This window comes from Cyprinodon tularosa, unplaced genomic scaffold (genome assembly GCF_016077235.1).
Source record: "Cyprinodon tularosa strain WSP-4 unplaced genomic scaffold, ASM1607723v1 ctg30, whole genome shotgun sequence".
In the NCBI taxonomy this organism is placed as follows: Eukaryota; Metazoa; Chordata; class Actinopteri; order Cyprinodontiformes; family Cyprinodontidae; genus Cyprinodon; species Cyprinodon tularosa.
In genome coordinates, this window is record NW_024039008.1 from 1,673,424 (window position 1) to 1,698,438 (window position 25,015).

General features: G+C 38.9%; 2 protein-coding genes across 3 annotated transcripts; both read left to right on the top strand.

Annotated features, from left to right (window-relative positions):
- The first annotated feature begins 627 nt into the window (after window positions 1-627).
- On the top strand, window positions 628-2,172 carry LOC119787748 (forkhead box protein Q1-like). Its single transcript, XM_038291780.1, has one exon. It carries the CDS (start codon window positions 808-810, stop codon window positions 1,684-1,686), a length of 879 nt encoding a protein of 292 aa, XP_038147708.1. The 5' UTR covers window positions 628-807; the 3' UTR covers window positions 1,687-2,172.
- Window positions 2,173-5,934: 3,762 nt separating this feature from the next.
- Window positions 5,935-10,116, top strand: LOC119787733 (forkhead box protein F2-like). 2 transcript variants are annotated; one of them, XM_038291765.1, is made up of 3 exons: window positions 5,935-6,062; window positions 6,591-7,584; window positions 9,419-10,116. In XM_038291765.1, the coding sequence occupies exons 2-3, from the start codon at window positions 6,609-6,611 to the stop codon at window positions 9,589-9,591; spliced, it is 1,149 nt and encodes a 382-aa protein (XP_038147693.1). In that variant the 5' UTR covers window positions 5,935-6,062; window positions 6,591-6,608; the 3' UTR covers window positions 9,592-10,116. The 2 variants fall into 2 exon arrangements, with proteins under 2 accessions (XP_038147693.1, XP_038147692.1); XM_038291764.1 differs by lacking the exon at window positions 5,935-6,062 and adding an exon at window positions 6,157-6,446.
- The last annotated feature ends 14,899 nt before the right edge of the window (window positions 10,117-25,015 follow it).

Consider the following 25,015-nt stretch of genomic DNA (forward strand, 5'->3'; position numbering starts at 1 on the left):
TTAATTAAACTGAAGACAACTTAATCCCAGCTTTCATTTTGAATTAAAGTTCAGAATAAGTTGATATGAAGGCAGTCAGGTCTAATTTACCCTGTCCTCTGAACCCACCCTGATCTCTCAGACAATCTGCTTGTTTCCTCATTCTCCATGTCTTTGATAACCTCTGAATTTACATAGTCCTTGTGCGTTAAGTGGAACTCATCCAAAAAAAAAAATTTCCTTTAATGTTTCTGCTGTGCTTCCCTTTCTTCCTCATTCCAGAAAAGGTTGACAGGAGTTCCAATAACAAACAAGCATGCTTCTGTTTATCTGTTGAAAATCTGTCTGGCTTTCTGTGCCGGTCAGGTGTTTTGCTGTACAACAGTCACTTGGGCTCTTCAGAAAGAAAAGAAAAATGCAGAAGTCATAGATAGATATATGTGCTTTTGATTGTAATGATAATCGTACCTGCCCTGTCTCGCCTCTTTTATCCACCCTCTTTTATTTTCTTTCCCCTCCCTGCTGTTGCATGCCAGCGTCCAATTGTGAACATACATCTATATACATAACTCAGCCGCTTCAATAGATTTGACGTACTAACCCCGCCCGTGGGCTGTCCCTTGTGGAGGCATTATATTAAAGCAAGACAAGCGTGTCTCGGGAGAAAGATCTGTGTTCTGCAGCTCCACACTGAGGCTCAGGCTGCCTGCAGCACTTCTACACTTAACAAACACTCCGACTCGGCTGACAGCTCAGTTCCACCTGCTCTACCGATCAGCTGAGACACCAGCTCTGATTTTTGTTTTTTTTCCACAGGAGAAAAAAAAAATGAAACTTGAAGTTTTCTCCGCGCACCACTTTGCGCAAAAGCCACTGGAGCTGTGCATGGAGCCAGAAGGGGGGCTTCCCTCTCCTTTGTCCGGGGATGAGCTCGGCTCAGACGGAGACTGCATGGCGAACAGCCCGGCACCTGTCACTCAAGGCAGCGAGGGCGGCAAAGGGAAGCCCTACACCCGCAGACCGAAGCCCCCTTACTCCTACATCGCCCTCATCGCCATGGCCATCCGGGAGTCCAGCAGCGGCCGCCTGACCCTGGCGGAGATCAACGACTATCTGATGAAGAAGTTCCCGTTTTTCCGAGGCAGCTACACGGGCTGGAGGAACTCTGTGCGCCACAACCTGTCACTCAACGACTGCTTCCTCAAAGTGCTCCGGGACCCGTCCAGGCCTTGGGGGAAGGACAACTACTGGATGCTGAACCCACACAGTGAATACACCTTTGCTGATGGGGTCTTCCGGCGCAGGAGGAAGCGCATCGCCAAGAGGGGCCCTAAAGAGCAAGAGAGCCCAGAGGTGCTTAGTGAGGACACCCGACTCCCCGCCCCTGAGGAGAGAGTGGGGCCCAGGTTCTCCAGCTCCTTCGCCATCGACAGCATCCTCAGCAAGCCTTTCAAAAGAAGAGAGGAGTACCACCCTGACGCACAGAACCCAACCCTACGGATGTACTGGGCCCCCGGGCCCCACACTCTGCCGTACGCAATGAATCCGATCCAGCATACATATGTGTCTGAGGCAGCGTACAGCTGCTCAGAGCCAAGAAGGGATCCGTACCTGCAGGCAACGGCAGCTGGCAGTGTCGCACCTGAAGGCGCCTTCAAGGTGCCCAGCAGAGCCCGATGCTTTCACATAGACTCTCTGCTTTCATAGAAAAAAACAAAACAGACTGCACCTTGATGGGGGTTCTCAGCTTCCAGCGCTCCTTTTATTTATCTGTGCGGGACTCATAGTGACCAAACTACTGTAGAGTCAAAAGCAAACGCTTTGTGTTGTCAAAGCAGATTTGTGTGGTGACAAACTAATAAGTGTCATCAGGTTATGCCTCTGTGTGTGAGAGAGAGTGTGTGGGCGTGCGTTAGTTGTGTTTGTGTTCATGTATCCACGGTTCAATGGTCATTTCTTTTGTTTCCTAAAATATAAATCTGTCACTTTATTTATATTTTCATGTTTTGTATGAACTGCTGTAATGTATAATATATTAAATATTGACGAAGCTGCATTGCATTTATGAGGCTGCACGAGAAATGTAATGGAAACATGAACAGGTTTCCCAAAGACTGATTGACTGGATTGTTGATTGATTGATACAGATGCATGTTCGGTATTTTTATGAATAAAAATCGTGAAACAATGGGATCATGTTGTTTGGTGACTTTTCTGTTATAGAAATCAAATGAACTGGAGTGATGGGGACTGGAATTACACTCCAGTTAAGAGGAGGAGTGTAGACGAAACACCTGCTGCAGAATCACATTTGTCTTAAATGATGCTGGGAATCAATCTTTAAATCATTCAAATTTCCCCACTTTAGTCTTTTCGGTGGAAATAATGTAGGGAAGAAATAAGTAATCAACAGAACATTAAAATAACGCATCAAATATTTTATTTCAAATATAGAAATGTAATGTTTTGAATATTAGGTTGATCTGATAGAGGGTGCCCAACGCATCACTAAGGCTATACATTAAAAAATACATCAGCGCTGTTTATCTGAGAAAATCACTATTTGTTATTCAAATTCAATTAACTCCTAATGCGCATTTTAAAAACAACAAATGGTTGAATCACCATATTGTACACAAATAAAATAAAATAAAAAACAGACAGAAAACATTCCCTCATGAAAAAACAAACCACTCATGTTTTGCTGCACGCCAGTGGAGAGAAAAAAGCCTGGTGCATGTCAAACAAGCAACTTTGTTGGCTCTCGGGGCCGTAATAAATCACATCTGTCCAACTAAAAGTCCACAGGATCCCTTTTTATTCTAGACGAAAGCCTATGAATTTTTTAGATTTAACAATTTTAGCTGTTGATGTGTTTTTATCATAGTGGATGTTAATTGTGATACAATTAAATTGGTTATTAATCTGGAAAAAACATGATTAGTCTTTAATAGACAATTGATTAAGCAGGAAAAAAATTTGAACTAGTTGTCAGCTCAGAGGAATTTATGAAAATAAACATTTAGTATACATAAAAAACATATTTTCAGTAGGGGGTGGTGCTGTTTTATGCAGCTCAGAGAGTGCATATAGAGACCTATCCATATACGCTCCTAAAGTTTGTGGAAGGTTTCTGTCCGGAGGGCCTCCAGTTGCTCTCCACGGTCCTGAAACGGACCCCAGAATCCGCAGCCAACCGCTTGAAATGTATATATTAAAAAACAACACAAACCAAGAACAAAACATCAAAGAAAAGCGGGCCTCACAGAAACCCATGTCTAGATTTAATGCATAAAACAACTCTTTGCAACATGGCAACCAGCTCATCTAACAAATTATTCCTGCTGATGCTTGTGCGGAGATGTAACTCAGTACATTTACCTAAAAACAACACGTGTCATTTGAGAAAAAAACAGGTACACATAACTCACAACAAACCTACAATACAAACAATCCACATTTACTTTAAATTAATCATCTACCTTCTATTTTAATTCTCCGACACTCGTGTCATGTGAGCTGCAACGGAACTACATTAAATAAAATGTTCACTCTGTGGAGTTTTCATTTAATTATTTTATACACAATTTAGAAGAATTTAAAGCCGCGGGAATTTAGCTAAAAATAAAGGGGGGAAAAAGCAGAAGACATTTCATACAGCATTGCAGATATATCAATTAATCTCTACAAAATAAAACACTAAATAAAACAGTGCGGATTTGAAGCTGTTATGTTTGTTTAGAGAATAATTAGCAAAATGATCAGATTTTGGTTGCATGCTTTTACTGAAAAGCATGATGAGCAATAGATTTAAATAAAAACCGTCTTTATATTTAAATTTTTTTATTTACACAAGTGCTTCAAAAGCATAAATTTGGACAATCAGTTAATGGGACTTTATATTAGCGGAGCATGATGCTTACTTCACCCAGTAGAGACAGATAAGAGAGAGGAAGACCACCCATGGTTTCCTTGTTCAGGTTGATCGTATTGTTCAGGTAAAAGGCCTGTGGTCCAAGAAATTGAAGGAAATACACACAGGTATATACACACAACCCCATAATGTGTAAACCATTAAAGCAGGAGAGGTGGGCCAGGTGACAGGTGACAGGTGACACTCTTCTCCTTTAGCACGGACAATGCTGCAACCTGCAGGCGAAACACTGCAACAGCACACCTGTCTAAGGTGCAGTCACGTGACCCTAGATGTTCGCAGCATCTCGCATAGCTGCCATCTTTTCCATGCACAGTTAATGCGCATGCTTCAGATGTTGCATCTCTGTCTGGGCCTCCTGCTGGACTGAAAAGGAGGAACAGCGAATTGGAACTGAACTGTATATAAGGCAGGCACAATGTTAGGAAGTCCAAACAGTCTGTCACTCTGGCCGAAGTGAACCGCGTCTGACCTCCCAGTGTCCCGCAGAGGCAGCTCCAAAGATCCCGGCACCGCAGCAGGAAACACAAGCAGAGAGGCAGGACAAAGGCACAGTGGCGAAAAAAATATTACACTACAGGCCTGATCATTCTCTATTTCATTTTATTTGATTTATTTTGTTCTAAATCTAACAAAAGAAAACAACAATCTATTTATAGTAAAGCATCATTAAAATCAAACAATATAACATTGACTTCTTTATTTACTTTAGGAAATGATAAATAGATAAACTACGTGTTGAAATAATATATTTGAAATGAATTATTTGCACAAAACGAAATCCAATTATTTCAACGAGCTGTATTTACCTGCACCATGGCAGCACAGAAACACTTTCTTCGAATCCATATTATTTACCTGAAGATATTGAGTATAATTACAAGAGCAAAGAGAGGCTCTCATTTTAATGGAATTGAGCTGATTGGGGTCTCATGCAAGTATGAAGCATGACCAGAACACCCCAACACTAAGCGCCTCTATGGCTGTTTATCAGAGGGACGTTTCCGACAAAAACCAAATTAGAATCAAGCTGAAGCTGCGGTCAGTAACAAGCAGCCGGATCAGCTTCTTCAAAGCTGAACCCAGAACAAAGATTCCCTCTGCAAACCGAGGCATCCTGATCTCAACGGGGGTCATACGTTTTTTTGATGTCGCAGGAAATTTCTGGAGCCGTTGCGATTTTGCGTGTGCATATGTGTGTGCGTCATTGTGGGAAACAGATTTTTATCGACTTGCACAGTCTTTTGTTTGGTAAAGTGCAAAGGCTGGTGCAGAGGGTGTGCTTGGAAACAACTAAAATATTAAAGGCCTTAAAGGCTACATAAAGGAACATTTGAAGGCACCCAGATATAAAAAGCCCAGATGTTCAACTTTTTGTCGCTTTTGTTCTTATCTCTCCTCTGTGATGCGCGAATGTTGGTAGAACTTCATCATGTCGGACAAATCTGTGTGTGATGTCTCCATAGGGGCGGAAACTGTCGACGCCCGCTCGCCTAATTTCGCTTTTCTCTCTCTAATGAACGCGGGGCCCCTGGGACAGGCTCCGGCCCCGGGGCGGTAAGCTGACACTGGCGCGCTGTGTGTGGTATCCAGGGCCGGGCTTGATGGAAAAAGCCTGCTTCCACTCATGTCAAAGTCATTTACTCAGAGTAACCCTCAACCCCCCCACCCCCCATAACACACACACACATCAACTTACACACGCACGGTAAAGACCACCACCTCCATCTCTCACACTCCTCGCCCCTCTGCAAGCCCGGCTCCGCCACAGTTTGTTTTTGTTATCCTCTGGGCCATTTTGAGAGGAAATTATGAGCAAAATAATACAAATAACACGGAGCTAGGCGTTCTTTAGCAACAGGGACGGATTGCATGAAGCGCTGTATATATTCAGATCACTGTGTTGGAGTTTTTTTATGTTTCAGATCTTGTAATGGGACGGTCTTTTGTGGCTAAAACTGCATCATAAAAAAAAAAAAAAAGAGTTTTTTAACATTGTTCGGGGGCGTGTGTGGCGAAATTGATTGGGAAGTCTGGGGGAGGTTTGATAGATCACTTATTTGCGTGCAGAACGGTCTGGGAGAGAAGGGGTGAGGAAGAAGGAAGACGGGGAGAGGAGAGAATGTGGGGCGCTAAAGCTGCTTAAACGGTGAGTGGACTGTGGCCAGATCATGTGTGGGAGGGGATGGCGGGGGCTGTTTTCGTCACAGAGAGTAAAGCTGAGGAGAAAGGGTGGGGGGGCTCCCGCAGAGGGAAGAAAGATTTATGAAATGATAGGTGGTCGGGATTTGTTTGTCTGGACTCTTGCGCGCAATAAGACCCAGCTTTTTATGCGCTTCCTCCATTAAGAAGGTCAATGGCCACCCGGCGCGTCACACAGCGCCACTTAGCGCCAGTGTGACACCCAGCGGAGCACTGGACACTCAGTATCCAGTGGATAAGCAGCTCCCCCCACTCTCCCTTCCTCTTCCTCTCTCTTGAACGCTGTGCGTTCTGCATGCGTCAAAGGAGCACCGTGCGTAACGGGAGAGTGGTGCGTAACTGGAGACAGATTTCTCTCCATTTTGCACTCAGATTCGGGGGACCACTGGTGGAGCAGAGTTTACTGACCGTTGGAAGTCTCCATATTTTTTACTCTTGAGTCTTTCTCCCTCCCTCTTTCTTTTATCTACGCCAGCTGTACGTCAGAGCTGACATGACAACCGAGACCACTCAGCAGCACCTGGACCCTCCGCCTCCTCTGAGATCCAGCCCGGCATCCGGCGTCCTTCATCCCGCCATGCTGAGCCCACAGGCCGCCACGGAAAGCGCTTCTGCGGGCGCAAAGGGGAAGAAGAGCAGCTCGGGCTTGAGGCGACCAGAGAAGCCGCCTTACTCCTACATCGCCCTCATCGTCATGGCAATACAGAGCTCACCCACTAAACGGCTGACTCTCAGTGAGATCTACCAGTTCTTGCAGGCTCGCTTCCCGTTCTTCAGGGGTTCGTATCAAGGCTGGAAGAACTCAGTCCGACACAATTTGTCATTGAATGAGTGCTTCATCAAGCTGCCCAAAGGACTAGGCCGGCCTGGGAAAGGCCACTACTGGACCATCGATCCGGGCAGCGAGTTCATGTTCGAAGAGGGTTCGTTCCGGCGCAGACCTAGAGGCTTCAGGAGGAAATGTCAAGCCTTGAAGCCCATGTACCGAATGATGAACGGCATCGGCTTCGGCGCCTCCATTCTACCGCAGAGTTTTGACTTCCAGGCTCCATCCGCATCCCTCGCCTGTCACAGCAACAGCTACAACCTGGACATGATGAGCAATTCGATGGCTGGAGGATATGACGGCCTGAGCGGGGGCCACCACGTCCCCCATATGTCTCCCAGCCCCGGATCCACGTACATGGCGAGCTGTCCCGTCCCTCCGAACGGGGAGTACGGGCCGGACAGCAGCAGCAGCCCCGTCCCGTCCTCTCCGGCCATGGCCAGTGCGTTGGACGGTCATTCCCCGTACGCCTCCACATCCGCACACTGGGCTTCCTCCGGCGGGTCCCCCTACATCAAACAGCAGCCTCTGGCCTCCAGTAGCCCAGCATCCTCCGGTTTACACTCCGGGATGTCGCCCTATTCTCTGGAGCAGAGTTACCTCCACCAGAACGGCAGGGACAGCCACTCAGCCGACATATCAGGTACAAAAAAACAGCTTATGGCTCCAAGACGCATCAAAATAATCTATAATTCAGTCAGAGTAGAAAATATATTATATTTTATCATGTTAAACCTACAGTTATTTCATTTGCAGGAGAAGCTGCAAATGTGAATTCCTGTCCAACATAGCAGCATGCACTGCTGTTCAAATATCATAAGTTACAAATAACAGCACCCATTTAGAATGAGTGGTGGAATTTACACATTATTTTTTGTTTTTCTGCTGGTATTGAGATCTAGGTATAAGATTTTTACACAATTATATTAAAAGCATGAACGTTTTTTGTAAGATGTCAGAATGTAGAATAAAATCACAGCCTAAAAACCCATAATCTGCATGCATTAAACAGCTCAAAAGTTTTCAAACTGCATTTTTTTTTAAAGTATAGAGTTGCCTCCTGCAGCTTGTAAGATTATTAAAGCACAGCCTTAATACTTTCTTATTTCCCTGTAATTAATGCAATTATGAAAACCTATTTACGTCTGCAGCTCACTCTGATTTACTTTAGCAGAAGAGAGTAAAGCTTTACTAAAGTCTGGGGATTTCACGGGGGCGAGCGAACCGCACTGGAGCACAGAGAGGGTCCCAGAGGTTAACCAAACAAAGACTGTGCAGGTCGGACCACACCGGCGGTGGATTTAAACCGCGACGCATCCGCCTTGTTCTACTTTAGAGAGGCTGAGGGGAAGATGCAGGCTGCAGGGTAACGGTGTCAGTGTCACAGGCTGCTGGGTAGGAGCGGGCTGAGAGCAGCGCGCAGCATAACGCCTGCTGCCTCTCCCTGAAAAACATTCACATCTGGAGTCCTTATGACCCCCGATGAAGCCTCCTCGTTTATTTTTTCTGTTTCTGGAAATGGGAAGAAAAAAAAAGAAAAAAGAAAAATACTTTCATACCCTAAAATGATGGATACCAGATTAAATTTATAAGGGGAAACATCACGAAGAGGAGTTTGGGAATCTGGAGGAATCTGGTCACAAACTATCAGGATCAAACTAATGGAAATAAATGAAAGAAACCAACAGGAAATGTTTCACGTTAAGATGATCCGTTATATTACGGGCATTTTTGTGAGAAAATGAGGATTTAAAACGTTTTTAACCTCCAATAACTTACTTTTTGTTTCATTTTCTGCCACTCTAAGCTAATCCTAAGATAACGATGCTGGATGAGTTTGGAACATTACATCTATTTACATAAAACCTTAGATAAAACAGTATACCTTATTTAAACGACTCACTCTTATAAAAATAATAAAAAATATTGGCACAATCATTAATTATAATGTAGACGACGATTCTGTTGATGTCTATGATGCAGTTTTCTCAGCCCTTATTCTAAAACTAATTTTTTTTCTGATATGCAGCAAATATTTACTTAAAGATTTTAAATGGAAATAAATGAGCCAAATGATGATAGTAAAATCCCTCCATAGTGGATACATATTAATAGTTTGATTAAGTTGGTATGGAAGTAAATAATCAGGTGTGTTAAAAGGGCATTGCTGTTAAAAATAAGTTTCTGTACATAAAGGTTAAAATATTTTTTTACTTGATGGAGAAGAAGAACGTGATGGTTGAATAATTATTATGTAATTATTTGGATCATGATGATTTTTATTTATTCGTTTATTTAATCATATTTAGAAATAGCTTCGATTTTTGAATGTGGCTTATTTTAACAATGATAAAAAAAAGAATATTATGAATTCCAATAAAATAAAATAAAAACTTCTATGCCTAAAACCATCTTTGAGAGCCAAATCTGTATAAATGACAGGATATTCAATCTCTGCCCCGTGTCTCTCTCCACAGTGGGCATTCCACGCTACCAGAGCCACTCCTCGGTGTGCGACAGGAAGGATTTTGTGTTGAACTTTAACGGCATCTCGTCCTTCCACCCCTCCGCCGGTGGATCCTACTATCACCACCACCACCACCACCACCCGCAGAGCGTGTGTCAGGACATCAAACCGTGCGTGATGTGAGCTGGGACTCCCCGCAGGGAGAGGGAGGGGGAACCGACCGACGCTCACAGTCAAACTGCAGCCCCCGTCACATCTGAAGAAACAGAAACAATGTCGGGTTGAAGGATTCGTGGACCCATCCTTTTCCACTTTCACATGTTTGCCTTTTGAGTGCAACTTAAAAAAAAATGTCTATTTCTGTTGGACTTAAGGAGAAAATACATTGAAGGAAACAATTGAAGAAACCCAAGAGGCCTTTTTTTTAGTAAAACCACTTCGCCTTTATGAACCCTGACGAGCTTTCTTCCTCCAAAGAAGCCTCAGAAACACGACTGTTAATGCGTTTGCCTTTGTAACATGCGCAAACTACCTATATCCCATGTAACTATGTTTGTTTTTTTCTTTGATGTTTTTACATTATTTGTATAAGTACACACAACGCTTTAGGCTTCCATGAACTGCAACAGACTTGCACTTATTGTATAACCATTGGCAACTGTTTTTGTCTTGTAAAAGGTATCAATAAAGCTGATATATATTTTAGGATTTAGGCTCCTATCTTTGAAAACCCATAGAGATGAACCCACAGACATGCAGCAAAGGCTCTTTGTTATCCAAGGCACCTAAAGTGCATCTATAATATTTAAATCAAGCTAAATTTCTTTAAAAATATTATATTTCTTGCGTTTAGAAAAAAAAAGTTGCTGAGAGGTAAAAAGTAAGATCTGAATAAAGATCGGGCGTTTCATGTTTTTTGGAAAAAAGTCATATTTGATCATAAAGGCAAACGGGGAAGTTTTTAGCCTTATAGTGACTGAATATATATAGACCCTACATAAGACATATTTATTTATAATTAGGCAAAATTAAGACTTTGGGAATAGGGATAATACATCCTAGACTTTCAGAGATTTTTTGCAACGTTCAAAATACCCTGCAAATAATGTTAATTTATAATAATCTATGTTATGTTACAGCATTATCATTATGACAAATTAAATCTAATGATATTATAGTGTTCTCAGTACTTCTGATCCTAACTGCAGAGTTCCTGCTCAGCCAGGACAAGTTTATTTGTATATGACTATTCATACACAAGGTCATTCAGGGTGCTTTTATAGGAAAGAAAGAATAAATCCTCTAAAGGGTTGTATTTAAGATTAAGCAAAAAAAAAAAAAACATGTTAATTTAAAATAAGTAAATCATTAAGATTTCATGGATATTAAAATAATATATAAAAATACTTCTATTGTGAAAACCGAAGTAAACAGTAAAGTATTCGTTAAATATTCTGCAAATATCAGGTTTTCAATAAGTTTTCTGGTAGAGCTGAGGCTCATAACAACTAAACGCTCTCATTTCTTATAGATCTGGTCTTTATCACTGATGTCTATGATGCACAGTTTTCTCAGCCCTTTCAGCCAGTTCTTACACTAATTTTATTCAGACATGCAGCAAATATTTACTTAAAGATTCCAAATGGAAATTAATGAACCAAAATACACGTTAATAGAGCATTAACTGATGTAGGATGAAATGGAACGAAATCATTATTTGGATTATTTGGATTTTCGTATTTGTATAATCACAAGTAAGAACATAGCAATGCCTTTAAAAGTATGAAAATGTTACTTGATTTTTTTTCTTCTTTTTTTTATGCACATTTGCACCTGCAATTATAAAACAGGGGTTTTAGCGTATAGGGCACTACTCAGTCCACGCACTGCCACCCCACGTGATATTGATGATTTCTATTTTTCCCTAAATACATTTACAAACAAGTGAATCATTATTCTCTTTCTCAAACATTTCTTTTGCATTTAAAATAATTTTATTCCCTTTTTTCTTCCCTTTTTGTAAAAAAAAAAACAGAAAATTTAATAAAAATAAATATCGTTTAGAATATAGATTTATATTAAACAAAGATATAAAAGAGGTTTCAACTTAAAGTACTTTTGATGCATTTATTCGTTTGATTAAAATAGATTTTACTGCATGAAAAAATATTTAGACTAAAAAAAAAAATATCTGAAGTCTGAACTAAATACCTGCGTAATAGCAGAGAACATTAATAATACATTAATATAATTTGTTTGATATGAGATTGGCATCAAAACATATGTGGATAATTTTAAATTACTGTCAAGAAATTATGTTTTAAAGTTCCTTAGTTTAAAACAAATATTTTTAAAGTAATTTAACTTATTAAATAAAATAATCAGAAAAAAACAAGTAGGCTTATAGAAATTATCTTTAAACAGAAACAATAATAGAAGATAAAATGAACATTTCCTCGGACCCAGTCACCAAAAAGCTGCTGCGCAGTTTGTGCCTTTGCAATCAAAAAGTAAAAGGTGATTTTAAGGTTTTTGTTTAAAGTATGAACCATAGCAGGTATAGAAAGTATTTAAGATTTTGCCTAAAGTTATCATTTTTAAAATTGTATTTAGACACCACTTCTATGTGTTTGTCAAAGCCACCAATGGGCTGTTTTGCACAGCTGGAAGTCTCCATACTCACCATCAAGGGCTGTCAACATCTGCAGACGCCACATAAACAAATGAGCCACCCGAGGCCGTGGAAATGTAAGGACGTGATATTTTCAGTGTGCAGTAAACAGGAGAGACTGACACAGAGCTGCTTCGTCATGCAAACATAAAGCAGACGTGGCTTTTTCTCTGGGTTTGCAGCATCACATCTAAAACACCAATCTGCGGCTGCAGGTCTAAATTCAGCTCTTCCCATCTCCAGCTTCTTGCTGCATTGTGAGAAAAATGTTTCTTCCGTTACCTCACTGTTTATTTTTCAGGTTAAACTTTTTCCAACCAGTAAAACACGCACGTGATCTCGCGTGGAAACATTGGAAATACTAAGAGGAGTCAGTGTGGGGCGGTGGAAAAGAATAAATGAGAAAATGTTTTGTTTTTTTTAAAGACTGCAGGTAAAGCGACCCATGGGATGAGAGGAATAAAAACGACTGAAATTCAGCCTCAAAATCTTATATATTTAGATTTTAAATGATAGATTTAATTATATTATTATAGTATGGATAATGTAGGCCTGATGTTGAATTAGTATCAAATTTGATTAATAATTTCTGTCTATTAGATGTTTAAGAGAAGGTAGACCTTACAGAACATTAATTTATTCGTTATTTTTATCAATTAACTTAAAATAGAAGTAAAAAATTCCTTTAATGCTGAATATTCGGGGCGCCGCTTCCCTTCAATAAACAAGAAAACACTGCCATCTAGCGTCCATAAGTTAAACTACAACTACAAGTGAAGCGACAACGGAGCATCAATGGTAAGGCATACAGCTTAAATTATTTAGTCATTGTAGATGGATGGAACCGACTGTAGCAACGTTAAAGCAAAGGGGGAAATTAAACATTTAAAACCAAAAATATCTTCTGATTTTTTTTCTTTCTTTCTTTTTTTTTTTTTTTGCAGAGGAAGAAATGCATACAAAGTACATAACATGTTTTGCCACTTACTTACATTCATTTATATGCAAGAGAAAGGCTAAAAGAATTTATCATAGGATGAAAACCAAATATTATTGAGAAACTATGTATAACCTAGTTGCATATATCTGAATATTAAAATTAAAATTAAAATTAAAATTAATACTTTGCTGAAAACCCTTTAAATTCAACATTTCCTCTAAGAGGCCAAACTTCCAAAGCCTTCATAGTGAATCTTAATAACTTTAGTCAATGTTCGATGTCAAATAGTTATTTTATTTGATTATTATCCTCAGTAGGACCTCTAAAACAGGACGGTTCCACAAAATTAAGTGGTCAGAGAGGCTGTCAGGAGGCTAACAGCAATGATAAAGAAACGGAAATAATTTCTAACTAAGAAAATTGTTTTTCTGCATGTGGAAAATCCAGATTTTTCCATATGGTTGGATCAGGCTTGTGAAATTCCAGTAATCAAAGACTGTTCTCTTGCATGTTTTAGATACGATCCTGCTCCAACACATCTGAATCGAATGCAGAAATCACCTCCTCATCATTTTAACACATTGTGCGGAGGTCTGGAAACGTACCATCCCTTTCATTTGAGTGTGTTGGAACCCGGATGACTCAAATGTGTGCAGAACAGCAGAGGCCTGACATTGGGGAGCAAGAGTCTGGACTAAAGAGAAAGACATCAAGACAGAATTTCTTTCTTTAAAGAAATACATCAAAGCCACTATAAACTTCCAAAGCTTTTCGGGGGAGAATATGCACTGCACTGATAAAAAAAATGAATCTTAAACCTATATGCAAACATTCAAACTTCTTTTTTCTACAAAAACATCCTAACATGTTTAGACTAAATTCCACAGTGTTAAATATACAGTGTAAAAGTAAACTGACTCTTTTAGAGCTATTACAACAACTGGAGTAAGATATACATTATGTAGAGTTCTAATTTAACACTAATTCCGAGTGGGACCAAATGGACTCTTAAAGTGTTACTTTAACACTGAAAAATTTACTGTTTTCTAGTTCAGTCTGCTGTTCAGCCTCAACATTGTTCCTTTTAATATTGCGACCTTTAAATTCCACATTCTGGGTTTATCTGCAATGCTGCTGTCGGACCAATGACTTCCTCACCAATCTGCCCCGGGTGGTCCTGGTAGGGAAACGCACATCTGCCCCACTGATCATGGCACTCCATAGGGTTGTGTTATTAGCCCTGCTGTCCTCATTTTCTTTAGCTATGGCTGCATTGCTATCTACACAACAGTCAGGATAGTTAGGTTTGTAGATGACACCAGTGTGGTGGGTCTCATATCGGAGAATAATGAGACAAACTACATAGAATAAGTTCACAATCTCACACCAACACCAGCAAGACCAGGAGGTTATATTCAAACAGGAAAAGGGTGCATGAGCATTAAATATGCTTCTCCTGCTGTGAAAGCAATAACCATATAGTCAAACGCTCAGGCCAACCTCCCTACAGCCACACACTCTTACTTTTTAAACACAAATGCAACAACCTTCAACCAATGTCATAGACTTAGCTTGAACACTCTGTGCACAAACTACATCCCTACTGACAGTCATCTGTTCACACTAGATAATGCATCTTTAAGTTTTCCTTCCCAGGGTGGTGTTTTTCTTTTTTATCATCTGAAAATGTCTTTTAGGGGTTAGAAGTCTTATTTTATGGGTGTAATACATTTTTTTATTTACATTTTTTGTGCTTTCTAAGCCGGGAGTCTTTCCATAATGTTGTTATGGTTTCATAAAGAAACTAAAGATTCATTGTTCTGTTTCAAGCATTTATACCGGAGTGTAAAGATTACAGTTTAAATGTTGTCAGACAGATGAGTTACCATAAGAAAAAAAAAAAAAATCCTGTTTTTAATGAATGACTGTTGGGATCATAATGAATCCCTAAATGTAAGGAACATTTTTAAAACATGAAAGAAAACGTTCCATATATAATTTTTTTTAAAATCTAATTCCTCATTTTCTTTCAGACTTGAGAAGATCACTCCAACTCTGGCTGCTGTTCACTGGCTTCCTGTCAGCTGCAGAATAGATTGGAGATTCAAAATTTTGCTTTTAAACACCTGAATGGCTTCGCACCACAAAATTTATCAGACTTGCTTCACCCTGATCATCCTACATGGTCAACATGAGGTCAGCTGTTTCCAGCCATTCCAAAGGTCAGGCTGAAGAGGTGATCAGGGGCCTTTGCTGTTGTGGCCCCTAAAATGTGGAGGAAGTTGTCACTTCATATTAGACAGGTGCCTTCAATGTCTTCTTATAAACCATTTTTGAAGACTTATTTGTTTTTCCCCAATTTTTTAAACACCCTGAGTCGTTTGTTTTTATCCCATGTGTGGGTTGTGTAGTTAAAACTGTTCGTCCTATTTTATTACTACTGTTTATTTTATTTTACTTTCTATTAACTGTTGTTTTTTTTTGTTTTTTTTTCTTATGTGCCTTATGCATTAGTCGGATAAGTTTGGATTCTCCTAGAACGCTAAAAATGGTTTGGGGTTAAATTTCAATAAAATGAAATGTATAATGACAGAACTCACCAGCAGAGGGCGGTAGACACCAGGCGTCCTCCCAATCTGAGCGTTTTGGAGAACTTCAGTTAAACCGATGGGCTTTTTTCCTAAATTGAATCAAAATATAGTTCAATGTGTGCATAATTAAGAAAACCAGACTATTGCATCATTGTGACTTAGTTTATTTTCCGTACAAACTACTTGTTTTAGAAACACATAAACTGATGGAAATGCTCAGAAATTGCTTTTCTGAGAATAAACTCTCTACCTCACAAAACCCTAGCTTCTACAGGCATGTGTAGCTGTTGTTTTATGCTTAAACTAAATCAAAACTTCACAAAGAAAAAGAAAAGGGAAAGAAATGCAAACCAAATGAATTCAACTTTATATTTATATGCATATGATCAAAAGCAGAATCTAAATGCAACCAGAAAGTTGGAGGGAAATGTTATAAACTTAAAAATGAAACTGAAACGTTTCTTTACATTTCTAAGTTTTCAATAATTAAATATACCATCCAGGCCTTAACATTAGTTCTAAGGTTGGATCATTTATTGAAGGCCTTTGATAACAGAACTGCAACATAAATCAGATAGATCAGATAAATTCATTTTTAGTAAAATTCTTGTAATTGAATAAAAACAAAAGGTTTTAAACATAATAACAAAAAATATATTAATAAAATAAAAGCAAATATAAAAGAAAACCGCCATTTCAATGTACATTTATGGATGAAGTTGACATAGAATAAACAGTAATATTTCCTTTTTCATGCATTTTCATTAAACAGCTTTGTTCAGTAAAATCCCTGACATTATGATGGGTGCTGACTTTGAAACGATCATTATTCTTGTTTTATACGATATCAGCTCATTCTTTGTAAGTACCTGAGAGCGCATTTATCTAAAGCAGGGGTCAACAATGTGGTGCTCATGGTCACCAAGGGGCCCTCAGGGGCCTTATGGGGTGCCCACAACATCTTCTGAAAACAACTCACCAGTGGGTTAAGATTGAAATTGTTATTTCTTATTTTTATTTATTTTATTCTGTTGCCCTTCTTTTTAAATAATTGATAGAGCATTTCATAATTTCAATCATACAGAGTATTTAAGCATTTATAGACGTTTCATAATGACAATATCATAAAGAAGATCAGGAGTTAAAAGAAACAAAATATGTTTATTATGTATGAAGTTAACGTAAACGCTGATCCTTCCTTCCTTCCTTCCTTCCTTCCTTCCTTCCTTCCTTCCTTCCTTCCTTCCTTCCTTCCTTCCTTCCTTCCTTCCTTCCTTCCTTCCTTCCTTCCTTCCCAATGTAAATATGGTTATTATGTATGAAGTTAAGGTGAACGCTGATCCTTCCTTCCTTCCTTCCTTCCTTCCTTCCTTCCTTCCTTCCTTCCTTCCTTCCTTCCTTCCTTCCTTCCTTCCTTCCTTCCTTCCTTCCTTCCTTCCTTCCTTCCTTCCTTCCTTCCTTCCTTCCCAATGTAAATATGGTTATTATGTATGAAGTTAAGGTGAACGCTGATCCTTCCTTCCTTCCTTCCTTCCTTCCTTCCTTCCTTCCTTCCTTCCTTCCTTCCTTCCTTCCTTCCTTCCTTCCTTCCTTCCTTCCTTCCCAATGTAAATATGGTTATTATGTATGAAGTTAAGGTGAACAATGATCCTTCCTTCCTTCCTTCCTTCCTTCCTTCCTTCCTTCCTTCCTTCCTTCCTTCCTTCCTTCCTTCCTTCTTTCCTTCCCAATGTAAATATGGTTATTATGTATCAAGTTAAGGTGAACGCTGATCCTTCCTTCCTTCCTTCCTTCCTTCCTTCCTTCCTTCCTTCCTTCCTTCCTTCCTTCCTTCCTTCCTTCCTTCCTTCCTTCCTTCCTTCCTTCCTTCCCAATGTAAATATGGTTATTATGTATGAAGTTAAGGTGAACGCTTATCCTTCCTTCCTTCCTTCCTTCCTTCCTTCCTTCCTTCCTTCCTTCCTTCCTTCCTTCCTTCCTTCCTTCCTTCCTTCCTTCCTTCCTTCCTTCCTTCCTTCCTTCCTTCCTTCCTTTCTTCCTTCCTTCCTTCCTTCCTTCCTTCCTTCTTTCCTTCCCAATGTAAATATGGTTATTATGTATCAAGTTAAGGTGAACGCTGATCCTTCCTTCCTTCCTTCCTTCCTTCCTTCCTTCCTTCCTTCCTTCCTTCCTTCCTTCCTTCCTTCCTTCCTTCCTTCCTTCCTTCCTTCCTTCCTTCCTTCCTTCCCAATGTAAATATGGTTATTATGTATGAAGTTAAGGTGAACGCTGATCCATCCTTCCTTCCTTCCTTCCTTCCTTCCTTCCTTCCTTCCTTCCTTCCTTCCTTCCTTCCTTCCTTCCCAATGTAAATATGGTTATTATGTATGAAGTTAAGGTGAACGCTGATCCTTCCTTCCTTCCTTCCTTCCTTCCTTCCTTCCTTCCTTCCTTCCTTCCTTCCTTCCTTCCTTCCTTCCTTCCTTCCTTCCTTCTTTCCTTCCTTCCTTCCTTCCTTCCTTACTTCCTTACTTCCTTCCTTCCTTCCCAATGTAAATATGGTTATTATGTATGAAGTTAAGGTGAACGCTTATCCTTCCTTCCTTCCTTACTTCCTTACTTCCTTCCTTCCTTCCCAATGTAAATATGGTTATTATGTATGAAGTTAAGGTGAACGCTTATCCTTCCTTCCTTCCTTCCTTCCTTCCTTCCTTCCTTCCTTCCTTCCTTCCTTCCTTCCTTCCTTCCTTCCTTCCTTCCTTCCTTCCTTCCTTCCTTCCTTCCTTCCTTCCTTCCTTCCCAATGTAAATATGGTTATTATGTATGAAGTTAAGGTGAACGCTTATCCTTCCTTCCTTCCTTCCTTCCTTCCTTCCTTCCTTCCTTCCTTCCTTCCTTCCTTCCTTCCTTCCTTCCTTCCTTCCTTCCTTCCTTCCTTCCCAATGTAAATATGGTTATTATGTATGAAGTTAAGGTGAACACTGATCCTTTGCAGTTCATAGGTCAGTATTGGCAGCCTTTCCTATGACTCAGTACCCATGATGTAGCCCTCGGCCTTAAAAAAGTTGGTTAACCCTGATCTAAAGAGCCTTAAGGAACGTGTTGGGAATGGGCGCTAAATAAATAAATTGAACTGAATAGTCAAGGTGAAATATTTGGTTTGTTGGATTGTAGGTTTGTTGCTTTTTTTTTTCCAGCTGAAGCATTACATCTTACAGTTTCTTACTAAAATGTGCAGCATACAGAAATATCAAAGATGGATTATTTTACTGTCATGCAAGTAAATCTGGGTTGAAAAGATTAACCAAAATGCAGAGATGACTGTTTATCTTGGAATGATAGATGTTTATCACCATAAGGAACTAGGAGAAATATAACTGGAGGATGGTAGAAAGCAAACAGCAAAGCTACTGGAGAACAGGGGGAGGAAAACTCCAGGGGCACGAGCAGACGGGAACAAAGCAAAGGCTACAAAGAAATTATGCAAAGGAATAAAAGAGGTCTAAATTGGACTATCAGAAAATAAGAAAAGGAGGGATGATATGTGATCATGGTATAATATACACTGCAGGCCACTGAAGAGGCAGCAGGAGTCTGTGGTGTGCATAAAATAACAAATGGCATGATCTTCAAAGGTCTGACTGATTCTAGGAATACCTGCTCAGCAGAGTCTGCAATAGCTTCTCTTTTACTTGATTGTAAAAGTCTGCATCAGGATCAGAACAATGCACCATGTTTTTTCTCCCGCACTGTTTAAATGTAATCATTGTTGAAATGGAAATGTCATGAAAGCTGTACAAAGCGAAATTTCGTTTTTTATACACTCTGTGTATACAAAATGACAGCAAAAGTTGTCTAAGAAAACAGAAAACTCTCCTGCAGAGGTTTTATGCATCGCTCAGATGATGCAGAAAGTAGAATCCACGCTCTGTCTGTAATCACAGAGCAAACTCTGGAAGGAACCAGGAGCCATTGTCTCAGCAGATAGGCTCGTATGATGAGAATGGAAAAGGGATTCATAATGGAGGATTTGATTTTCAAGTGTTAATGTTGCTGATCATTAAGTGTTTCATCAACAGGCTTCCTCCTGTTAATATTTTATAGAATAAACACCCAGACATCAAGTCCAAACATCTCTGCTGGTGAAGAGTTTGTATTATCCCCTGTAATTCTGGTTTTGTTTTTTGTAGAACTCACCATTTTATTCTGTGCACTAATTTCCTGCTTTCTTTCAGGCAATTTCACTTCCTAAAATTCCCAACTATAACCATCCTCTGTTACACCCTGATGTTCTCAACAGATGTTTTATTTTCTTCCTTTGTGGTCTGTTTTTATCTCCTCCTTTGAAACTTCTTCTACTAGTTCCTATTCAGCCCTTTTGTCAAGTGTTCTAGTGTTTGTTTGTTTTTTTTTTACATCCTGGTTTATCTATTTTAAATACCTTTAATGGCATTTTGTGTGCTGATCTATAATTTTTTTGTTTATTCCTTATATTAGAATGATCATTGTTAGCCTTATTAGGATAATAAATTATTGCCTTATCCTGCTCTAATGCTCTAATCTCTAGTTGCTATAGTGAGTTTAAATACATTTCCTGAAGGTCTCAACTTTATCCTACATCGCAAGTTAAATATTTTAAGTTGTGTCTGTAACTACTGATGTACTTCTATAGAAATTACGCCAACTCCTAAGAATTTTGAACGCTTGCAATGTTTAAAACTAAGACATTTAGTTGCATGATTTTGAAGTCAGACATTTTGCTGAGTGAGAAAATTCTCCACAAACAGAACGCATCCAAGAAAAAACATCAACGTGTCCAATTTGATCCTCTGTGCAGGTTCAGGATCTAAGTACACTTTAAGATGCTAAAATAGGACCATGAAACTCATAAAATGTCACAGTGGGGCTTATAGCAAGATGACATGAATGCTGAGGACATGTCTGTAAAATCAAATAGAGGCTCCAGAAGTTTGTTTTCATTCAGAGGTGTGCAGGAAGGAAACATTTGCTCTCCAAGAAAAACATGAAGTACTTCATTTGCTGGAGAGAATGCAGACACTGGTTAGGACTTCTGGGATAATATTATTTGAACAGATGAGTCTACAGATGGTAGATCTAATAGATGTTTTGAATAAACCAAAGAAAATCATTTCATGTTTCTTTTCCGACATCACACAGCAAGGCGGAAAGGTGGAAGTGTCATGGTTTGGAGATGTTTTGACTTAGAAGAACCTGGTCAGGAACATTACTGATAGCTGGGATATCTGTCATATATCAGAGGGGGGCTGAGAAAAATGTGAACGCAGAATTGGACCCCATAGATTAAAAATGACCTAAAATTAGTCCAATAAATCCTCCTAGAGGTGGGTGACAATTAAATTTACCAACAAAAAATTGTATAAAGCCCTTTTAACACCCAACAAAGCCAAAGTGCTATATTTAATAATAAAATATGAATAATCAATGATAAAAACAACAAAGAAAGTGGGGTTTAAAAGTAGTAATAAAATAAAAAAACAATAATAAAATAATAAAAGAAACACAGTAAGAAAAAGGAAACATTTCAGATTGTGTTAAAAGCCAAGGAAAAAGAATAGGTATTAAGAAGAGATTTAAAATCAGAAAGTAAAGGGGCCTGCCTAATGGCCAAGGGAAGGTCATTCCACAGTTTAGGGGCTGTAACAGAAAAGCATGGGCTCCTCTGAGCTTGCATCTTTCCTTTGGCATCCTAAGTAACAACTAGTCAGCTGATCTACAGAAGCAAGGTGGTGTGTACGGATGAAGCAGCTCAGACGGGTAGGGTGGGGAAAGACCATTAAGAGCTTTAAAAGCAAATAAAAAGATTCTAAAATCAATCCTAAAATGTACTGGCAGCCAATGTAATGAGGCTAAAATAGGGGAAATAAAATTTACTTGTACCTGTTTAAGAACGTGCAGCAGCATTCTGTACCCTATGAAGCTGAGAAATGCATGAATCACTGATACCCGCATAAAGTGCATTACATTAATCCAACCGATTGGTTACAAAGGCATGGACTACTGTTTCAAAATGGTTACGAGAAAGGATAGGTCTAACCTTTGGAAGCTGCTTTAAGTGAAAAAAGCTTAATTTAACTACAGCTCAAACTTCAGACTAGCATCTGTTTTAACCCCTAAATTTATAGTAGTAGGCTTGAAATACATTACTGGGCCAAAGATCCAAAATCTGTTAGGGAGTTACGAAATTGAGAGCTAAGGTTTGAGTCTAAGCCTAAGTGTTGATGTTCTTGAAATACTTTGCGGTGACTTGAATCTCAAGTACTTGAAAAGAAAACAGAAAAAGTCAGACAGCTGAGGGAGAGAAGTGAAGCAAACTTCTCCAGCTGATGTCAGAGACCGGTGGATCTCTACAAGAAGACAAGTTATTTTTAATAAAAGTCTTAGACTTACTAATTACAGGAGGGATCTACAAACCTTTCTCTACAGGTGGGAAACATATTCTTTTTCATTGGCCATTAGTTTCATGAGTAAAAAGGGTTTACTGTTTAAATTTAAATAAAGCGTCATTCCTATTTTGCACATTCTTTGTTTACTCGCAGTTATTCTTCCAGAGCATGTGAGCTTGGAGAAGATGCAAGTTTATGCACCATTTCACCATGTTGTAAAAGAGATATAAATAAAGTAACAACACACTCCTTTAAAAAAAGAAAATCTAGGCCAAACCAGACAGGCAGTCTCTGATAAAAAAAGTACATTAGAGATATGTATCTTCAGAATATATCTTCTGAACAGAAAAGATGAAAACTGTTTGGGTCTAGAGAACTCATCGACTGACCAAATATGGAAACACTACTTTCTTAAAGCTGTGAAAAATCATCTAGCATCCCCTCTGAATCTTTTGAAAACAGAACTATAAGCAAAGGACAGCTATTTAAATGTTTGCCTTGCTGAATTTTTCAGTTTTTTACAGCTGCCAATTCTAATGGCATAAAAAATGAACTCATACCAGGTTCTCAAAAGATTTTAAAAATCTGAATTGTGTGGCACATATATGAATGTAAGCCCTAAGTAAAACTCAGTGCAACCAATGGTCATATAGTTACTAAAAATAGTTTCCCCATGTGTAGTTTAATCTCAGTATAAAATCAAGAGACCAATCAAGACTTGAGATGTTTTTGCTGAACAAGCAGAAACACAAAGACAAAGTCCGTGTCTGAATGTCTGCCCTAAGCACTATATAAGGCAGTATATCAATAGTGTTTAAGCCATTTTAAATGAGTGTCTAGTGGATGAAAAAATAGCAGATTTCCCACAATGCACTTTGAAAGGTAGTGATCATCCATGGTCATTAAGTGAGCAGGTATATCCTGGAATGCTGTACACATAGAACTGTCCTGGCAAAGCATTACGGAATTTGTATAAGCATATGCTATAATGCTACCCGATAGTGGTGACTAATAACATATTTACAAAGATGGTGCAGGCACCGAGCGGTGGAGGCGGAGTTACGCCACTAATGGGCAGCAAAAAGTAATGATAATCTGTCTGAACTGTCAGTTAACAGTGTTCCCTATAAAGTCCACTATATAATCCCTGTTCTATATAGTGATCGAGGGATATAGGGGTTAGGGTGGACATTCCGACACAGTCAAAGTAACAGAGAAGGGAGGTCAGAAATAAAGTTTTAGAGAAGTTTAAAGAAGGGTCTGGTTAGAAAATAGCGTTCAGAGTTTTAAATAACTAACAGAGCAGAGCTCAATCATCACCAGAAAGCGTAGAAAAGAATGGGCCAACAGTTAACCTACTGTAACAAGACATGACTCTCTATCTGACAGGCAAGAAGAACGATCAGACAAGTGATCACAAGGCCCATGGTAACTTTGGAGGAGCTACAGAGATCCTTTAAAATAGAAAGGAATGTATTAGCAGGACATTTAGTAGGCAGGCAGTCCATATATGTAGCCGTCATCAAGGTGTAAAGAAAAAAACTTGTTTTTCCATTCTAAACGTAAAAATTATGCAGGAAGGTATGTATCAAAATGAGATCTACAAAGATTAGATGAGGGATAAAATATAGATGACATTTCATAATATGTTCCATAAATATCTTGTAGCCTTGTCTTGCTTTAAACCCTCACTGACTTATAAGAGAGAATGAATGGCTAACAGTTGATTGAAAACAAAAAAAATGCACTAACCTTATGAACATAATGATCCCATTGTGTGTCTGCACTTTTCTTTCTTTAAAGGGAAGCATTTGCACTGATGCTATTAATGCACAACATTTCGCCTAAATTAAGAAAACCCAGCGTGTGATGTGTTGCAGAAATGTCAACTTAAGAATAAAATATTTTGGAAAATATCAGATTTTTACATTTTGTTTTATACAGATTCAATTTTTTAATGAGTTAAAAAAGTGTTAGTAAAATAAATGTATTATGTCATCCTTAAAATAAAGATTAAGAAAGATAGAGAAAAAACTAAATCAAAACGTAAATGGACGTTGGAACAAGAACATGTTTTTGAAGGCTTCCACCAGATGTCAGTATTTACCTGCAGCCCTTTCTTTGAGAAGGCTGCTTTTCCTTTTTCAGATTAAAGGTGTAACTTTGTGATGAAAGTTGGTGGGGACACTCTAAGGGTGGTGGCTGATGGACTTACAGTTACTTGACACAAACGTTTTTAATAGGGTTTGTATTTTCCAAAAATGGGCTCAAACATATATTTATTGAATGCTTTCCTATTGTTGAGAACACAAAAGAACAAAAACTACACTGATGTTTATTTTTAGTCTATAGGTAGACATTAATGTATAAAAAACAAGGATAAATAACAGCCGATTCTGATACCAACAGCAATATATCATGCCTCCCTAGTATGGACACAATTTTAGTTTCATTATCCTCCATCCAGAAAAATGTGGATTGATTGATGGATGTTTTTCCTTTCAGCTACATCAGTAATTATCCTCCTTCAAAAGCGGCAAAATCAAATTTAGAAATTTGTCCCACATATTTTTGAGAGCAGTTAAAAAATAGTTAAGATAAGCAAACTTATAATCAGAAATGTTTATGATTTATATATATATACATAAATATATATATATTTTTGTGTTTCAATAATTTGTTGGGAATTATTTTGAGTGCTTAGTAAACTAGGAATATGTAAAATATTGTTTCACATCAAGACTGAAAAACAAACAAACAAACTAATATATCCATAAAAGGCCACCAAGGTCTGATTGATCCATGTGGGACTTTCCAGTCCAGGTCCTTAGGCCTTTAGAAGTAGCTTTTCACTCAGCTGTCTGCTCTCAGACGTCTCGTTTAGAATAGCTGCCAATCTGAGAGGCACTCCGAGGCCTTGAGAACAGCCTCACCTCCCAGCCAGACCACCACACAGCTGAATTTCGTTCTTCACATGAATGATTGGCAGCTATTTATTTGG